The following is a 19,856-nucleotide window of genomic DNA, read 5'->3' as shown; positions in this document are numbered from 1 at the left end:
TATAATTGTTCGCGTTTTAGGAAGATTACTAACTAGATATTTCACGTCAAATCATAGTAGAGTCAAAATAATTTGCCCTGTAAAAAAATTCACCGGCACAATATTTATGTCATTGTACCGAATAACTTTTTTAATTACAATAATATAATAAGATTGCAAAGCGACAAGACACAATGTCCCTGTCTTGCATTATACTTCGCTAGTTATTACCGCCCGTATTACTGTAATGTACGGGCTTTCGCCCTCCAGGTTCAAACTCAGTGACGACGGTATGTTACTTTATATTCTTTCATTCATCTTGCTTCTTTTAATTGCTGTAGTCTATACTCGACCAGAGCCAAGGCTAATCCCCCTCACTACAAATCTATCCTTTGGTACCTCTTGGCTGGTTATCTGTCACAGCCTGGCATGTATGGCACAGGGTGTTCCTATTGGCTGTTGCCAAGAGTACTTTATACATGTCTATATACAACATTACACCGGGCGTAATGTGCAAAACGCCTTGGAACTGTCGTTTTTCATCGCTGATTTTCTGCTTACTCGTGGCCGCCATTTACAATATTGCGTCATATCGATGACGTCATCAGCGAAATAGCGAAATAGCCATAGAATAGTAAATGTTATCGCCCGGCACGTGGCTGCGAATGGCGCTTCGAGATTGGTCATACTAATGAGGTATGATAAAAAGAATATTCGATATATGATGGCGATATCGCGAATGGTCCGAATGTCGTGGAAAGGGAACGTTTCCAGTCAACGCGATTATGTTTGAGTTGCACAGGCTATCACTGGTAATTACCACAAAAATCTAGGAAAGGACACATTCTTCCGTGATTTTTCTGGATTGTCCGTGAAATATCTGAAATACCCGTGATTTACCCGTGAATTTTCTAAAAAAGGAAACCATCTAGAATAATATGATCTCCACTGCACAGGGCCATCAGAGGCACCAATGAACTGCTAATCAAAGGGAAGCTATTAAGTGGACAGTATTTTTTTGGTCCTTACTGGGCATATTGATCAGGATAATTGAACATGTAAAAAACCAATTTATCAGGGCAAATGAAAGAAAAATGCCAATTGAACTATTGATTATTGTTATTTGTGCAGTTCCTAATTGCAGTCTGGGACAACCAAAATACAAATTGTCTCTTAGAACAAACCGATGTTACTTTTCATGCAATTCCTGCCAAAAGAATTCTCACAAATCTTGCCATACACTGAATTGCTGACGACAGACAATTATATTGTCCGTGAAAATTATTTTTAATTTAATTAATTATGCTATATTTATTTTAGTGTCTGTGTATTCTATGGCAAAGGCCTATAGTTCTATGCCAATAAGCCCCTTCGTTCACCATAGCAGTTTTTCCCATTATCCAATTGAGAGCATTCTAGCATGACTCAAGAGTTTGGCAATATTAATGCCTAATCACTTAAATGTTTATGCCACATTAGCAATTCCTTTGTTCCTCTGATGGCCCTGTGCAGTAAAATCAGGAAAATCACGGGTAAATCACGGGTATTTCAGATTTTCACGGACAATCCAGAAAAATCTCGGAAGTATGTCCACTTTCCTCGATTTTGGCGGTTACCAGTGTATGCGTGATCGCCAGGTCAAAAGAGAGTCCTCTGTTTAGTCAGGTTAGGTGTGCAGTTGGGCATAAAATAACACAACCGGAACGCCTGAATTATTACGATCGCATGCAGAGGAAACCAACCCGTATCGGCCTTCATGAATGTAACATGTTCAAAACAACAGCAAGTGCATAACAATAACATATTAATCGCGGTAATCATGAAGAGCTGAATCGATCTAAAAAAAGCACTGCACAGGAGAAAATAACGCCCAAATGATTTCGAATTGCAGAATTAGAAAACTCTCCCTGATAACAATCTACAACACAATGGCTTGTTCATTACCCGAAACCGCCTTTTTTTTCGACGGGATGTGCATTTCTGAAAATCATCTTCCTGCCCAGGCACTCAGTTTCATCAGAGTGAACCTCTCTCCCTTTCCATGATACACTCCGGTAGTGAAATTGGATTCAGATGCGGTGATTCCTTCGGAAACCTAACTTCTTGGGTAATAATATCAAAGTATCACTGCTGCCAAGAATTGATAAAGACTAGTCGCTGCGTAATCTACTGCAGAAAAAGTAACATTATCTAGTGATGACGAGAGCAGGGTTACTTCTAACCGTAATTTTTTCATGCTATCTGTACTCCGCGCAACGATAAAATTGTCTTATTTTACAGATAACACAGAGCATTCCGCTTCAAATCGGTGAGTAAAAAATTGTTGTTTTTTATTGGTGTAGACTTAAATATCAAGTCAAAAACATAACAAACTTCGGCAGCATCTCAATTGTATCTACACGCACTTGTGATCTACTCCACGAATACTGGAGTGGCGGGTCCAAAATGGCGGTTTGTGTTGGCAGTGACGTAACAACGGAGTTACACGACTGTCCAGGAATCTAGTTAGTAGGAACTGAATGACCAGCCAATGAACGTTATTGTAACGAAACTCCAAGGATATTTTCCGACACCGATTCAGAAGGCTCGAAATATACCGCTGCGGCATGATGAACCGTATTGCATCTTGTATTTATGCATTGTATTCTGTTTCATTGGAATAAAACGTAGCTGGTGTGTACTATTATGAGTTAACATACATGTGAATAAATAACAAGCAGAATGATTATATACAAACATCCTTGTTTTCGATATGCTCACAAGTTACATTAAGCTATCTAGGAATACAACCACCTTTCAGTTCATGCGTGCTCATGAGCCTCAACTTATTGAATCTGATTCTGACTGCAGCGTTCTCTTCACCAGAACTACCTCACTATTGTAATCGTTGTGATCGTCGGCCGCCGATATAGTTCAAACCACACAATATCTCACCACTATCCTAAATGGATGGGACGAGGCAAATCCATTGCACCCAAAGTGTAGCTGACCTAATATAGTAAAAGCAAAAAACTTAAAATATGCGAAAATTATCGTGAATATCCGATTGTTTTTCCGTGCGAGCAAACAACAGTCTCTTCCCCGTTCCGAGAACATTTTCACCGGCGGGAATGGTTGTTCTTTCTTGTTATCGGATAGAAATGGTTTTCGCATTTCCGACCGAGAACCAGTGCTGCCATCTTAAGCCTGGCAGCTTCGGAACTACCGTGGATTGTAGTATAGCGCATGTCAAAATAGACAACGCTTTTTTCAGAGAAGATAGTAGCCAACTTGGAGTTGCCAAATCCTCGAAACTTTACACATACATAAATAGCATTTGACCTCACATTTTATGCAAACTTAACAAAGTAGCATTGTTATTGTACAGAACCGCCACATGTTTAGTTCAAGGGACCTCAAAATCATCACGTGTTAGCAAATTTCTGAACTCAGAACTGCGTAGAAATCACGTACGGTAAAGTTGGAAAGTATCTATTTTACCTACCTGCCGATTATGAAGCTTAATCGGAAGTGCAGTATAGCAATAGCTACGCTAGTATAACATGTTCGTTTGTACACCATGGTATTACAGAATTAAGTGTACGTGTAGACCCACCGGTCGCTTATCCGGTTGTTGACACGATGGAGGTGCCGTCTTGTGATAGTAAGTATGAACTTGAAAGGGGCAATTCTGTTGGTAAGTTAGATCAAGGGATAGGCCTACTGATCAATTGGGAATTCGTGATAGTGTGATGAGTTTCGGAAAGAACAAAAAGATGACGCATCGCTGATCAAATTGTTTGAGAAAGCCAGGGCGGGGAAGAAAGATAATGTTAGGGGGCGTTACCATGAACGGTATGAAATTGGGAAAGGTTTTCAGTTGGTAGTTCCAAGTAAGCTGAAAGTCAAAGTGGTGCATGTTGCATACGACTCAAGGATGATAGCCGGTCACTTTGCTATTCGCGGAACTATTGACCGTATTGGAAACTGTTTCTTTTGGCCTGGTATGACCGGTAATGTTACCAGATTTTGTCAATCTCGTGATGTTTGTCAAGACTTTTCCCAAAGGCAGGGTTCAAAAAGTTCCACTCCAGTCGATGCCAGGGATTTCAGAAGCGTTTGGTACGGTCGGTGCTGACTTAGTCGGACCGATTCACCCGCCTAATGAGTATTGAAACCGGTGCATTTTAACTCTGATGGATTATGCAACGAGGTTCCCAGAGGCTCCCCTTCCCCAGCATCGAGACTGAAAGGGTTTCAGAGGGTCTATAGTATGTTTAAACGTTTAGGTTTTCCGTTAGAAATTTTTGACTGATCAAGGTTCACAGTCCATGTCAGATATTATGGCTGAGGTAAACGGGTTGTTGCCGATCAAATCTCTCTCTACTTCTCCATACCATCCAATGTTCACAAGCTAGAGCAAAACACTACTAACGCCCACGTGTAATCTAGATGTAGGTGATAAGGATCTGGTCTTGTTCCTGACTGACCGGAATAAACACCTGATGCAATGGAAGGGACTATTTCTTGTTGTAGGCAAGGTGGGTCAGAAGTGAAGTCGAGTCGAAGTGAATCGTAACCATAACGTGGGCCATATTAATCTGCTGATAAGAAATATCATTGTTGTACAAACGGTGTTGCAGGTTTCGTGTTGGTAGATAGTGACCCTAAACATACGGCAGGCATAACTGTGATTGAGTCTGATAGCGACATTGACGAGGGTGGTATTAAATCATTTGTAGATCTTAGGCTGGTGAAGGCGAAAGAAAGTTACAAAAAACTCAGGGTGTATGATGGGTTATCAGCAGAACAAAGGCGCGAAGTTTGTGAAATATTGGAAGAATTCTAGGAAATATTCACTGGTGTACCCGGGGCAACTGATCTTGTCGAGCACATATTTGATCTGACTGATGATGAGCCCGTTCACGTGAAGCCTTATCCGGGGGTAAACGGAATAGTCCGGCAGTGAAAGGCCGATTTTGATGTGAACCTTGCAGTTGCGTCCCGTTTTTTTTGCAGTTTCTATATCTTTGAGATGTGTAGAACCAGAAACATCGTGATGCCCCGCGGGCACCCTTGAGGCTTTTCCAAAATATGCAAATTAAGTCCGCCATTACCGTAATTCATTTTATTGGCTATAACTTAATTAATATGCATGATATCACAACTAATTTGGTGACTATACTTCTGTTTTCATGGTCAATGAACACAATAAGCCCATAAAATATGATGTCATGTGACTACCAAATGCTGCATATGCAAATTAGGTCCGCCATTACCGAAAGTCAGTTTATTGGCTATAACTTAATTAATATGCATGATATCATAACAAATTTGGTGTCTATACCTATGTTTTCGTGGTCAACGAACACAATAAGCCCATAAAATATTAGGTGATGAGATTCACACATACTGAATTCGGTGCCGCCATTACGTAATTAAGTAATTTACTTTTTTGTCTCTATTTACCAAAAGGCGTAAGTATATACCTGGTTTTTGTGGTAGAAATTACACTTTTGGTTAAACATTTACCGTGATACTCTGAAATGATTGTATTTATGATGCTTTATAGTCTTAAAATATGTGTTCCATAGATATGATTCATAGATATGATACAAAATACTAACGAAAAGGATGAGGTAAGTTTGTCAACAATTACTACTTTGTCGCTCAATCACCCAATGAGAAATAAGCAACCGGTATACATGGTATTCTTGGCTTTAGATAAACTCAGCATGATGCAATCATTTTGATGCATGTTGTACATTGTTATGGCAATTAAATGTAGGTGGCACTACGATGTAATCCAAAAATTATAGATGGCAGGTATGCATAAGCTAAGCAGAATAACAGGAATGATTTCATGTTTTACACTAGAAACTTTGTCGACGGAGAGCAAGACAACCCAACTATGGATTGAATATCTCTTGAAGCCAGTTTTCCTGATGATGATATAGAATGAAGTGAATGATATGAGACGTTTGGGCGTTATTGAATCTTCAAACCCTGCCTACAATGCGTTCATTGTTCTGGTTAGGAAGTCGGACAATTCGCTGAGGTTCAGTTTTGATTTTAGGAAACTGAATTTAAAGACAAAATTAAGTTGCGAACACAGTTTCGATTGTGGCGATTCGTTGTGTTCACAGATGAATCAAGGTTCCAGTTGTCTCGCAGTGACGGCCGAATATGGGTGTACCGATGCAGAAATGAACGTTACGTAGATTGTTGCCTAGTTGAACATGGTCGACATGGCGGGGGATCCGTGATGATTAGGGGTGGCATTACTTCTCAACATCGCAGCGTTTGTGTTATTGTGAATGGGAACCTCACGGGTCTGAGATGTCGAGACGAGATCATTCAACCGATAGCGCGCGTGTCATTGGCTCCACGAGGCGAAGATGCTATCTTTGTGACGTCAATAGTGGCAGGTCAATATTCAGCAACCTCTGATAACAAGAAGAAGACTCCTGAAGTGTTCGCGTTCAGTTAACCATTTGACCGGTTTCTTGGACTTTCATTAACAGCTTATTCCGGCGAGTTATGTCATCGTTGTGATTCCTAATTCTATACCTAACCGTTTTTCTTTTGTTGTGTATTAAATGGCACCTGAAAGGTCAGCTTGCCTCCGTCTTTTTTACGACTGAAGTCGAGTCGACCACAGTCAGTCCAGAGCCTGACATGGTGTCAGAATGGAGCAACTAAAAGCTCCCGAACCCCTGCAACTAGAAGGAACCCTCGGCGAGAACTGGCGCCGGTGAAAACAAAGGCTTGAGTTGTATTTGGTGGCGATCGGCATCAATGCAAAAGGGGACCCGATCAAAATAGCTACGCTGCTGCACTGTCTCGGTGAAGAACTCCTTGAAATGTACAATAACTTCGTCTACGGAACGGACGAAGATAAGACGGAATATGAGGTAATAGTTAAAAAGTTTGGCGAACACTGTAACCAAAGGAAAAATACGATTTTTGAACGGTATAAGTTTTGGAACTGTGTTCAGACAGATGGCGCCACCATCGATCAGTTTGTGACGGAGTTAAGGACACTTGCTAGAAGTTGTGAGTTTGGCGATCAAAATGAGAGCATGATAAGGGACAGACTGGTATTTGGCATACTGGACAACCGTTTAAGAGAGCGTTTGCTGCGCCAGTCCAGCCCAGTTTTAACCTTGCAGTCGGCATTAGATACATGCAGGGCTGCCGAAGCCAGCCAGAAACAAGTGAAGGCATTTGCTGGTAAATCAGCTTCTGAGCACGAGTCTGCACATGCACTTCAATCGAAACCAAAAGAAGCTAGCAGTAATAGGGCCCCTCGTAAATTTGTCTGTACCAAATGTGGCAGCAACCATGCTCCAAGGTCGTGCCCAGCATATGGTAAGGAGTGCTACCGATGCCACTCATATAATCACTTTGGGAAATGTTGTCCCAATCCAAAACCAGTGGCACCACAGGTGGCCGCAGTTGCAGTTCCGCCGTCGAGGAATTCGAAGAACTCTTCGTGGGTGAGCTTGGTGCACATATGGTGCAGACCGATAAGGATGACACGTGGATGTGTAGTTTGGATGTACATGTAATAAATACCAAAAACAAGATTAACTTTAAATTGGACACAGGTGCTCAGGCAAATATCCTCCCCTTGTCATTTTACAATAAATTGCGTGACAGACCACAGTTGGACGGCACGTCAACTGTGCTTACAGCCTATGGTGATTCGAAGATTCGTCCGGAAGGTAAAGTTTTTCCTTACCTGTTGGGGCAAACCGACAGCCCAGCGTCAGACACTGCTGTTCTACGTGGTTGATACGAAATCGCCACCCATATTATGATTATCGGCCTGTCGATCGTTAAGCCTGGTGAAACGTGTTGCGTCGGTATCGAAACTGTTAACGAAGGAGGATTTAGTCAAGGAATACCCGGGTGCTTTCTCAGGTCGAGGGCACCTGCCAGGGAAGCACCACATTGTAATTGACAAATCGTGCCCGCCGCACATTGATGCACCACGTCGCGTTCCGTTTAGTCTTCGCGAGAAACTGAAAGAAACTCTTGAGCAACTGGAAAAAGATGATATCATTGAACGAGTGGACCAGCCAACGGAGTGGGTAAATAGTTTAGTTGTCGTGGAAAAGTCTAATGGGAGCCTACGTCTGTGCTTGGATCCAAAAAGGCTCAATAAGGCAGTAAAGCGCGAACACCAGATGATTCCAACACTGCAGGACATAACAAACAAGTTCACTGGAAAAACAGTTTTTTTCCATCTTGGATCTTAAGGATGGATTTTGGCACATAGAGTTGGATGCGGAGAGTTCGTTACTGTGCACATTTAACATCCCGTTTGGAAGATTTCGTTTCAAACGACTGCCATTTGGCATATCCTCAGCGCCGGAAGTTTTCCAGAAAATCCTGGAAAAGGTGTTTTGGGACATTGATGTGGTGGAGGTTATCTTTGATGACCTCATTATTGGCGGTGACAACGACGATGATCATGATGTTGTCTTGAGGAAAGTGATGGAGCGAGCTGTGGAAAGTCATGTGAGGTTCAATGTGCAGAAGATTCAGCTACGACAAAGTGAAGCCAAATACGTTGGTAACATTGTCACAGAACATGGCCTTAAGCCGGATGACAAGAAAATAGAGGCTATAGTTCAAAGGCCGAAGCCAGAAAATCGCAAGGATCTGCAAGGATCTGCAAAGGCTGTTAGGGATGGTCACTTATTTGTCCGCGTATATTCCAAATAATGTCGTCAATCACAGAACAGTTAAGGGTACTCCTCAGAAAGGAGACGTGTTGGGTTTGGGGACCGGAACAGGACAAGGCGCTTCATGACTTGAAAGCTGCCCTCACGAGAAAGCCGGTGCTGGCATTCTTTGACGTTAAGAAGCCCGCCACCATACAATCAGATGCATCACTAGGAGGCCTTAGTTAGAAACCTGCCCATATCGGCGGAGAAGAAGGAACAATTTCAGAAAGTGACCAAGGAAGACGAGGAGCTCAAGTCCCTATCGGAAATGGTGCGGAAGGGCTGGCCAGATCACAAGTCGTCAGTACCGATCATGCTGCGTCGCTATTGGCGTGTCCGTCATGAGATTTACGAAACCGATGGGTTGTTGTTTCATAGCGAGAGACTCTTAGTGCCAACTGTGCTTAGAAAGGACATGTTGGTCCTCATTCACGAAGGACACCTAGGAGGGGAAAAGTGCAAAAAAGAGCTAGGCCTGTGCTGTACAGGCCAGGAATGACGAAGGACATTGAGGATCTTGTAGCCAAAGGCTCAATTTGTGCCAAGTTTTGTAAGAAAAACCAACGTGAGCTATTGCAACCCCATGCAATACCATAGCGTCCGTGGGAAACGTTAGCGTCTGATATCTTTACAGTAGGATCGGTGGATTACTTGGTGATCGTGGATTACTTTTCAAAATATCCCGAAATCAGTCTTCTCAAGGACAAAACAGCCGGGACGGTTATAACTTCAATGAAGTCTGCCTTCGCTCGCCATGGGATTCCTAAAACACTAGTCGCTGATAATATGCCTTTCAACAGTTTCAAGTGTAAGCAATTTGCCAAGGAGTGGGGGTTTGAAATTGTGACAAGTAGTCCGGGTTACCCTCAATCTAACGGCATGGTGGAGAGGACTGTCGGAACTGTCAAGACATTGATTAAGAAGGCCATCGAGGAGGGTCGTGAGGATCCATACATAGCCCTTATAGGAGTACTCCAGTATCAGGTATGGGGTACTCCCCTGCATAGTTGCTCATGAGTAGGCGGTTGCGCACCAAAGTACCAGCTACATAGGAACTGCTTAAGCCAAAGGTGGTAGTGGATGCACGGGAACAATTGCAGAAACGTCAGGACAAGCAGAAAGTGTTCTATGACAACCGAGCAAAACCGCTTCCAGAACTCTCACCAAATGATTCGGAACGTGTCCGTGGCTCAAACGACAAAGTGTGGAGGTCGGCGGTAGTTCTAGAGAAACATACGACCCCTAGGTCTTATGTCGTCGCAACCGCAGATGGTCGTCAATAAAGGCGAAATAGGAGACATCTCAGGAAGACTGCAGAACCTGCTCCAGTAATTCAGGAATCCGGAGACGATGATGACTTAGAGCCGATTGTGGACAATAACAATTCTGATCCGGGCGATCAGCCAGCGCATATTTGTCCGAGCGCAGAGGGAGCCTCTAGTGTAACACCGCACCGCTTGCCCAGTTGTACCGTAAGCGGAAGACAGGTTCGTCTACCTGCTCGCTATCGTGACTATGTGTTGTGAAGTTCAAGTTGGGACAACCACCGCGCGCATGTTGTCCGGGTGTGACTTACTAAGGAATTCAGTTAGTGTTTCAGGTTTATTAGTTAGTGCTATTTTTTTTAATGCGTATATACAGGTGGCACTGTGTTCCAGTTTGTTACTACTACAATAATATCGTTAGTTGCGTTAATGTGTAGTTGTGCTAAACAAAGGTTGATTTGTTTTAATGGATGTAGTTAAAGACAATGACAATGAAAGACTCAGGACTGGACAGTTTTCGATCAGGTTATTGCATCTGTCAATGTTGTTTGAAACTATACTTTTGCTTGGGGATCTATGTTTAGGTCATGGACTTTAAAGAAAGGGAGATGTCATGGTTGTGATTCCTAATTCTATACCTAACCGTTGTTCTTTTGTTGTGTATTAAATGGCACCTGAAAGGTCAGCTTGCCTCCGTGTTTGTTCGTGTTAGGTCGAGTCGACTACAGTCAGTCCAGAGCCTGACACGTTAACTGTTATGGCTGAAAAAATATAACAACTTTTACTGTGCACAGCTTCTTTTGTTGGAGAATAAATATCAAATATTAATAAAGTATTTGATGTGAACCAAAATTTGCTTTAAGGAGGGGATATGTCACAGTCAAACCTGTTGCCCCTTCTCCCCATCAAGTGGACTCGTCCATTTATTAGGCCTGATACCTCGTTGGCAGTTATAGGCACGTTTTATGAAGCCGCGGGCCAAAGAAGGACAACCTGCCCCTTCCACCCAACATTGGAGACGATGTATTTCCCGTTCCAACGTGGCAACTCGTTCCAGACCAGATAATCATGAAGGAGCAGTCTATACTATAATAATCACCGGCACAGCAGCTTTGGGTGAAGTTTTTGTGTGTATAATGTATGCAGTTCGTCAATAAAATCACATCCCGTAAGCTCAAATTGTATTTTTTGCCAAGTAGATGCGGTACTATATGTGTTTTACGAGCGAATATGAATGAACTTCTGCATAAGAAAAAACCGCGTGGTTGATGACGTAGAACGCAAAAAGGGAATCACCCCGTGCTCGCAGTCGGAGTGGGGCGGTATCAAGACAGAAAAGCCTCGCATAGGGTATATAAGGGCTCGCATCAAAGAAAGGGGTTCCAATCTCTCGCAGCGTTTCTTGCACGATGCAATGATCCTCCGTTTACTATGCTCTGCAGCAGAGAAACACTTTCGGAGCTACTGCAGTCATTAATTCCGTTTACTCGGCATATGAAATTAGTAAGTTTCAAGGCTTCCAATTTTTTTTCCTCACAATGTAGTCTGTTATACATTGATGTCATACATAACGTCATTCATTGACTTCATTGGTGTATATTCTCTTAAATTGTCTTAAAATTGATCATGCGTCTATTTCCCCAGTCATCCTAGAACATGTATAATGATGAATAAAGGCTTATTTTGACCTCCTGGTCGTGGCCAGCTAATTCAATGCATACAGTATGTGTGTCGGTAATTTCTCCTGAACGCTGCTACCTATATAGATTTATAATGAAAACATCTTTGACAGGTTCCTCTGATGATACCACATCACATTTCAACAACTCCTGCCCAGATTTCCCCCATCATATGCGCAAAAACCTCAGTCCCTGCCCTGCCCACAATTCGAACCACCCCTTCAGTCTTTTTTAAAGACTGCTTGTTTTATCAGCCTTCGTGACTTGTGCAAAAAAAAATTAACCCAACTGAGATATTTTTCCGAGCAAAACTTTCTGTCTTGCCATGGACAAAAATCATGTGGGGAGAAAAAGGACTCTCCTTTAAATAATTGATGACAGGATTAAATAAAAGCGTCTGCGAGATTGCTAAATTGCACAGAGATAAGTAAAATCCTTAGTGACTGTCTTTATATTTTGGTGTATACCCTGTTCAGAGATTCTGTGCAACTGGTGAGCAAGGCAATCGAAGCGCTTGGAGAGTAACTTTTTTCTCTTTTCGGTTGATTATTCTCGGATGAGTATTTTCAGGAAACAAGGATACTTAGCATTTGACCGACTTAATGACGTCATCATGAGTACATCATTGACTTTTATCATGGCAAATTCGAGAACAGGTGGTGAACGTCGATTACGTCACCGACCTCTTTTTTCCGTTCCCAGGTATACCCTATTAGGTCTCATTAGCCAGTGCGGAGGCCAGGCCTTCCTGCCTTAACAAATTACGCGACGTCATTTCATGCATACCCCTGTTCCAGCGGCTGTAGACTTGGCAGTACCTTACTCTCACACAAACCTATACATTTCTGAATAGCTTGTCACTTCTAGAATACATCTAGCCAAGTTTTAACGTCGTCTAGGCATACAGTCATGCATAGACTGATGCAGCACAATGCAATTGACACCCTGTATGTTAACGCAAATTTGAAAAATTTCACCTTTTTGCCTTATAACTTCAAGATTAACAAGAATGGTGAAAAAATGTCATACACATCTACCTATCACCTTGAGAAAGCCAACTGACAACTATTTCAAACTTTTATATAAAATTGGCTTTCGTTGCGGCTTTTGTTCGAGTTTTTGGCCCTCGAAATTTTACCTTGAGAACATGTGCAATCTCACAGGAACCAGTCGCTGTCAACATCCTGATAAGCTATGAACAGCATGCGGGGCCTGCTCACCGCGTAAGTGCACAGAAGAAACTGGTATTTTCCTCAAATGATCGTCAGAGCTACCCCTTCACAAAATACCTCGGACATTTGAACAAGCAGCAATAGGGATAGAGTAGGCCCATCTGTATCCATGGTAAGCACTCGAGATTGAAGAACTAGTTTTTTGGCCGACCTAATCACCACTGGCTAGTGACACCTCAGATTACTACAATGCTCGAATGTAAGCAATGTATTACGAGCCCACTCATTTATGAAGCCGTATAGAATGTTTTTGTCATTAAGTCAAACAGTTCATGCATCATTTCTCAATATGTGAACATTTCATGTTCATGTATTCATGCGAAAGGGTTTAAATCCACCGAGAAAGAAATTCCGTACGTAAAAATTTAGGCCTACATGCAGATAATTTCTGCGCAGTAACAGAATCTCGTGACGTCGAAAACCGGGGAGACGTAGCCGGCGGTCATCACCTTATTCGTGGAGACGACTAAATACGTTTGATGACATTGATGCGCTAATTCAATAACAGTGTACCATATACCGAGAATTATGTACACTTCACTGCGGTACGTCATGACTACATGTACTTCAGGGACAGACCCAGGCCTGATTTGAAGAAAAAAAAATCCAGCGAAGTTGTCAATTCTTACCCTAACAGCAGCGGGACAGTCATTCAGGAATTACCAGTATCAGGCTGCTGAAAATTTCAAGGAAAACACAATGTCTCCTGTTATACCAATATGAAAAGGACATGACTTCTAGATGGAATTGTTGTCCAATTGTCATTCAATAGCTAGGGGATTTACCCATAATGTCTTTCCTACGAACCGCTTCCTTTTGATCTCATGAAACTGAACCTGCCTTGGGGGTAATTGTCACAATTGACTGCTTATAATTCAAGCAGCCTAGTTTTGGGTGACACCGAGGATGAAGGGGAAAGTACCCAAATCGAACTTCGAGAGGTCGTGAAATGATCAGCTTGTCTTGGGAGAGGATCAGTGCTAATGCTGTGCGCACTGCTTTTGGAGTTGGCGATATAGCCGTCTGCTCAATTATTGACTACAATGAAGGTCAACAAGTAGAACTTGGACAATTACTAGCTGAAATTGAACAGAGTGACAAGGAAGATGATACAGATTTTAGATGAAGAGCCAGATTATCAAGAATAAAACAAATTGTTATTTGCTTCATCAGATAAAATGTATACATATCCCGGTGTTTACCTATTTCTAAGGGCAGCTTTGATTTTGCGTTTGTGAGTACTACAAGATTTTAGGCGAACATCGATAGTCAGTGACTGGAGTCCACTATACTGACTAAATAGCCCAATGTTATGAGCTTTGACAACACATGTAACATGTTTCAACATTGCTCGCAAACGCCAGGTGCGACAATCAGGGCAGTAAATCCCACACGACATGTTCATATAAAATATGACGTAATTATGAACACCACGTGACACTCCTACTCTACTCTTGGTAGAACTTGGTGATGTTACATAACTGTATGACTTATTCATGGCGTTTGCGAATTTGATTTGAGTGCAATGGTGGGCGATGTGACAAGAAGATCACGCAAGTTACATGACGATTCTTTGTGACGCAATACCACTGCCGTCCTAGTTATTCAGTCTGTGGCATATAAAGACACTGCACTTACACTACTACAGTGGGGGACACGAGCCCCTCTGGTCTACCCTTTAATCAGTCACGTGACGGGCGGACATGAAGCCTCATTGAAGTAGCACACACTTACCAACCAATCTCTATGTGTTTTATATTTCAGGGCGAGAATGAAGATTACGCTTTATATATTCTGTATGGCGTTTGTGGTGGTCACAATACGGGCCTCGCCGAGCTTGCGGAGATCAAAAAGGAGTTTTAAGGACGAAATCGATTTTGGACACGGCTTCGGCAAACGAACTGATCATTTAGGAAACTTATTGAAACACCATACACTGTCAGACACATCAGATCGGTAGGTATCACTTCCAACGGCGTAGCTCGCGGGGGGGGGGGGGCAAGGGCAGGAGGGCAGGTGGCCCCCTAGAAGTCACCAACAAATGTGTTTTTGCCCGAGATTTTGGCCGAAATATTTCAATAAGTGTCACTTTGCCCCTATCCCGAAACCCTTTTGCCTCCTTCCTGGTTTTTTTACACGAAACTACCCCTCACATTGCACATTCGGTATCAAAGCAATTGATGCATCATCAAGTCATACGCTAATTTCTGAATGGAACCCTTTGCGAGTCCCATTGTCCACATGTCCAACAGGCCGAACCTAGGCTAATGGATCTGCGCCGCACTTTTAGACTAGAAATAAGACGGTTCATTTTCACCAAAGGTAAAAAGTAGATTGAATTGCTTGTTGTACGAAATCCCCTTTAAGCATCCACATAAAACAATCTGGAATCCATTCTTTAAAACATAGAGTGAATATCCTGGACTCCTTGTACAAGTGCACGGTAGCAGTCAGTTTCATTGACTTAATATTTAACCATCACCAACCACAAACAGGGTACCCTCGTGACTGTTTTCCATTATCAAGTCAATTCATATCACTTTTCAGGCCTTTGTTATCAAATTCAGAGTTAGCAAAAGTAATAGCAGAATCTCGAGAATTATCGGAAGCGCTGGTTGCAAAGTTTGTGGATATAAACGGTAAGTGTGTTTTCGCAAAATTCGCAGTACGGTTGGCCAATACAAAACACAACGTAATTTAATCTTGATTACTTTTGGATTAGTGACGTGAAAAGGCCTTGTGAGGCAATACGCTTGAATACGAGATTTCCGAATCCCGATACAAGTGATATACTCTTGACTCACCGATCTAAGACTGTTTCATTAAAATTTGATGCATGACCACCCCCAGTATGTTATGCATTGAATAGGCCAATGGGCCTTATGAAGAAAAAGAAGTACTAACTTTTACTTCACATTTTAAGTATTTACTTCCTTCTGTATGAATAAAAATGTTGTAAACAGTTTTAGTAGATACTACTTGCTAATAGTAAAAGTTTGTACTATTTACAAGTACAGTAGTTACTCCGAAAATAGTAAATACTAGACAGTATAAATAAAGTTGACTATTGACTAAAGTTTTTCAAGTAGATACTACAAATTTTGAAGGTAGCTTCAGACCAACCTTGGAACTTTCTATGATAGCAGCATTTGTACAAATTCCGCGCCAAACAAGTTGTATGCCCCGAGGCGAATTTGCGAAGAGAAGAAATGTAGAATTTTGTTCCGTTTTGATGAGGAAAATGTACTCTGGATGGCTTAACACTTTATGGATGATGCGACAGGAGAAACTAGAGGTGGCGCCCTATCAGCAAAACAACAAATGGATGTATTTCTTCGTTGTGTGGGCGACCCTGGCTTTCAAGAAGGTGTTGGTGAGGATATCGGTATGACTCAGTCAACAGTTTCAAAAACATTTTCTAAAGTTTTGAATGGAATTGTGCAAAAAGTTGATTAATGGCTAAACTTTCCCAAGGACCAGGGTGACATTCAACGCGCAAAGGATTCTTGGAAGGATAAAAACAAGATCCCTTGCACAATTGGGGCACTTGATTGTACCCGTGTCCGGATACAAAAACCAAAGCGCCACGGGGATGAATACATTAATTGGAGAGGTGCAGCATCGATCAACGTTCCAGCTACATGTGATGCTGGTGAGAGGTTTACCAGAGTGGTTACTGAATGGCCAGGGTCTGTTCATGACAGCCGCACATGGACGAACTCCGTTGTTGGCAAGTTCATGATGAGTTCCAGGACTGATGCGCTCCTGTTTGGGGATGAAGGTAACGGAACTGCACCTTGGTTAATGACACCTGTCAAAGATCCAAAAGAACCTGTTGAACAATCATTCAACCGCGTGTTTACCAAGGAACAGTGATAATTGAGAGATGTTTTGGCCGACTGAAACGGCGGTTCCCTATTCTCCAAGCACTCTGTGGAACAAAAGAAAGTTTGAGCAGAAGAACCCGATTACCAAACTTGTGTGATGGATCTGCTCGCTATGAGTGCGGCGAGCTCAGGATATAAACATGCAGAAACTAGTTTAGCAGAAGTAGGTGCTGTGAAGTAAGAGTAAAAGTTTATTCATATGAAATTAAGTACTTACTTTTACTTTCAGTATGATACTAACCAGTAGATACTTTTACTACTTACTTCTACTAGCAGGTAAATTCTTTTTTTTACTTACATGGCCCAATGGGTGGTATGCATAAAAACTAGTAAATACTTTTAACTTGAAATTTCTAGTATTTTCCGCCATCTGTTTGCATAAAGATGAAATAAAACATTTTACTTAAAAGCGTTCACTACTAGTAGAAGCAAGAAGTATTTACTTCTCTAGTCTTTACTCAAAAAGTAGTAGATGCTTCATTGGTATGTATAAAACGAAGTTATTACTACCAATCCTCTAGTAAATACTTCAAAATTCCAAGGTAGCTCCAGACCAACCTTGCAAGTCAAACGGGAGGGACGTATTTTTTTTAAATGGCTGGGTGTACCGAGGAAGAGGAATGAGTATAACGTCCGAAGTTCAACATCAGGTCTAACGTATCGATCGGAATTTCGATTTAAGGTCGATCTATAGTTGTTACGGGGTCATCCCAAATAGTAAAACAATCGCATTCTCTACGCTATGACTCCACTGTAATATAATTCCTTTAATAACAAATTAAAGTGTTATCTGCTTCATCAGCCTCAGGTACTTCATGTACACAATCAAATTAGCAAAATACAATATATAGCTACTAAATCACAATAACTCCCTATCGGACAAACTTGTATAACTTGTAAGCGTTATAGCCAACAAATTCTATCTCCAAACCATTCCTGATTTTAGCCAAAAGCCAATGCCAAAACCTAGTCATCTTGCTACAGTCAGATAGTTCGTATTGCATTTGTCGGAGCTAACATAGCCCACGCTTTCTCTAAAATATCGTTAACACCTATGTAAGATGATAGTAGAAAGTAGATAACATCTCGAGCTTGAACTTCCAGACCACAATAACCTTGGGAAACCCTGATTATAGAATTGCAGAAAAGTGCAATGACGCACACTCTACGGGTTGGAAGATCCGTTCGTTCGGTATTTCTTGATTTTGAAACCTAAATAAGGGTACGTTTTTAGAACGAACAGCTCTCAACGAAGTAGAAGAAATAGTCTTAACTCCGCGCTTGAGCGTAACAGTCAGCTTCCAAGCAGAGCTTATCATCTAGCCTCAGGGCTATAGTTTCAACTCCGCTCCCGAGCGTAACTGTCAGTCTTCTTCCGAGCAGTGGCTATCTTCTAGCTTCAGGGCTAAGGATTTTATCAATTCGTCTTGGAAGTAAGCTCACACCAGTATTGTGATATCATATGTTATAAAATCTACGAAACCGAATATTCTTGTGTGGACATCAGTGACTGGCCGGCATGATCTAACAATTTGTTCCTTGTTTGTGGTGTTGCATCCAACGACTTCCTCTCGTCTCGGCGTACCTGATTCCCGACCTCTCGATTAGCCATTCGAGTGTCCCTATCATTTGCTGCAGTCCCAAACAACAGCTTACGGAGGACAGGGGGACATGCCCTGGCCACACACTTTGCGACCCGCGACATAGTGGAGTGAGAGGAAATGAGCGTCTAAATCTAAACAGGACTTGGTAAATATTGACATTGCTTTCTTTTAAAATGGATGAAATACAAGTGCAACTTGATCAAATGAGAGACAGAAAGGATGACGCATTAATCGCTGCCATACGGGGAGGGGTAGAACGTTTACGCCCCTGGTTTTTCTATCGACATAGCTCTGAAAACCCGGTGGAATTTCCAACTAAATTCCAGGATTTTATTATTGCCGCCCAAATAAGGTCGGCTAAATGGTGCCAGCAGTTTTGCATATATTTGCGTGGTCCAGCGTTTATATATATATCTGTTTATTCCTCCTTATAGAAGATTCTAGCACTTACAGTGAAAGTAAAAAAAAGTACAGGGACATTAATAAAACACGAAAAAATAATGCTATGTACAACAGTTCAATTGTGTTTGAGCAATAACTATAAAGGCGACATTCCACGTGAGAGAAAGTGTCGACATTTTCTCTCAGTGACTGTCGACATAAATATAGTTGATCCATCCACGTGCGAGAAAATCGTACTGACAGTTCCTATCGGAGAGATGATTTCTAGCTATCGCGAGTTTCTCTCGAGAGAATGTTTTCGTAGCTTCTTCCACGTGAGAGTAAAACTGTCAGAAAACAGCCATCGGACGGTCATTGATCCCTCCACGTGCGAGTTAGGCATATTGGGAAAGGTCATTTAGTATGCTGCCTTCGAAGAGAGCGTAGCAGCCGCGGAGGTAGCAGCCGCGGCTGCGGTGTACATTATTCTACAAAAGAAGAGGAAACCGAAGAGGAAACACAAGATCTGGGCTCACAAGTGGCTGATGAGAAGAGAAACCTATGGGGCCTATCATGCTCTTCAGCAGGAGTTACTCCTTGAAGATCCGAAGCATCTTCGAAATTTCCTGCGCATGACAGCAGCTGATTTCGAAGAGTTGGCAATACTGGTTGGGATTCTATAACATCTCTCTCCACAACTGCCCCAATTTCTTTCCACGCCAACGCCTTCTTTCCCCTGTCTCTGTAGAGATTAGATTGCACATCCCATAGGCACGGGTTGCCCTCAAACACAGCTATCAGTTGCAGCCATCAGTTGGAACGTGTCGTTCCGACTCCACTCTTTGCTTGCTTCCATGTTGCTGGTAGCTATGCATATGCGCAAAATGACCAATGCATTGAATACTTGCTGGAAGTTTATTGCAAAATCATTGTAATACTTGTCTACCTCATCACTTGAACTTAAGTGGTACAGGGAATAACGCGAAGACTTGAGAGGCGACGGAAATTTTGATGAAATCAGACGTGTCTTCCTGGAAAGGTTAAACAACGTTCAAGCACAGTATGTGCAGAGGATGAGATTTCGTGATTTCAGGCAGGGTCCTAACCAACCATTG

At 42.1% G+C, this 19,856-nt stretch overlaps 1 protein-coding gene across 1 annotated transcript in view; it reads left to right on the top strand.

The window, feature by feature from the left end:
* LOC135499494 (uncharacterized) overlaps nucleotides 1-19,856 on the top strand; it is a 145,434-nt gene that overhangs the window by 113,985 nt on the left and 11,593 nt on the right. The window contains exons 2-4 of the mRNA XM_064790267.1: nucleotides 2,260-2,287; nucleotides 14,634-14,825; nucleotides 15,417-15,508. Of these exons, the coding sequence (XP_064646337.1) occupies nucleotides 14,641-14,825; nucleotides 15,417-15,508 (277 nt within the window). The 5' untranslated portion in view covers nucleotides 2,260-2,287; nucleotides 14,634-14,640. The remainder of the gene's footprint in view (nucleotides 1-2,259; nucleotides 2,288-14,633; nucleotides 14,826-15,416; nucleotides 15,509-19,856) is intronic.

Source organism: Lineus longissimus, chromosome 15, assembly GCF_910592395.1.
Source record: "Lineus longissimus chromosome 15, tnLinLong1.2, whole genome shotgun sequence".
Taxonomy (NCBI): domain Eukaryota; kingdom Metazoa; phylum Nemertea; class Pilidiophora; order Heteronemertea; family Lineidae; genus Lineus; species Lineus longissimus.
This window is presented reverse-complemented; position numbering and strand designations above follow the sequence as displayed.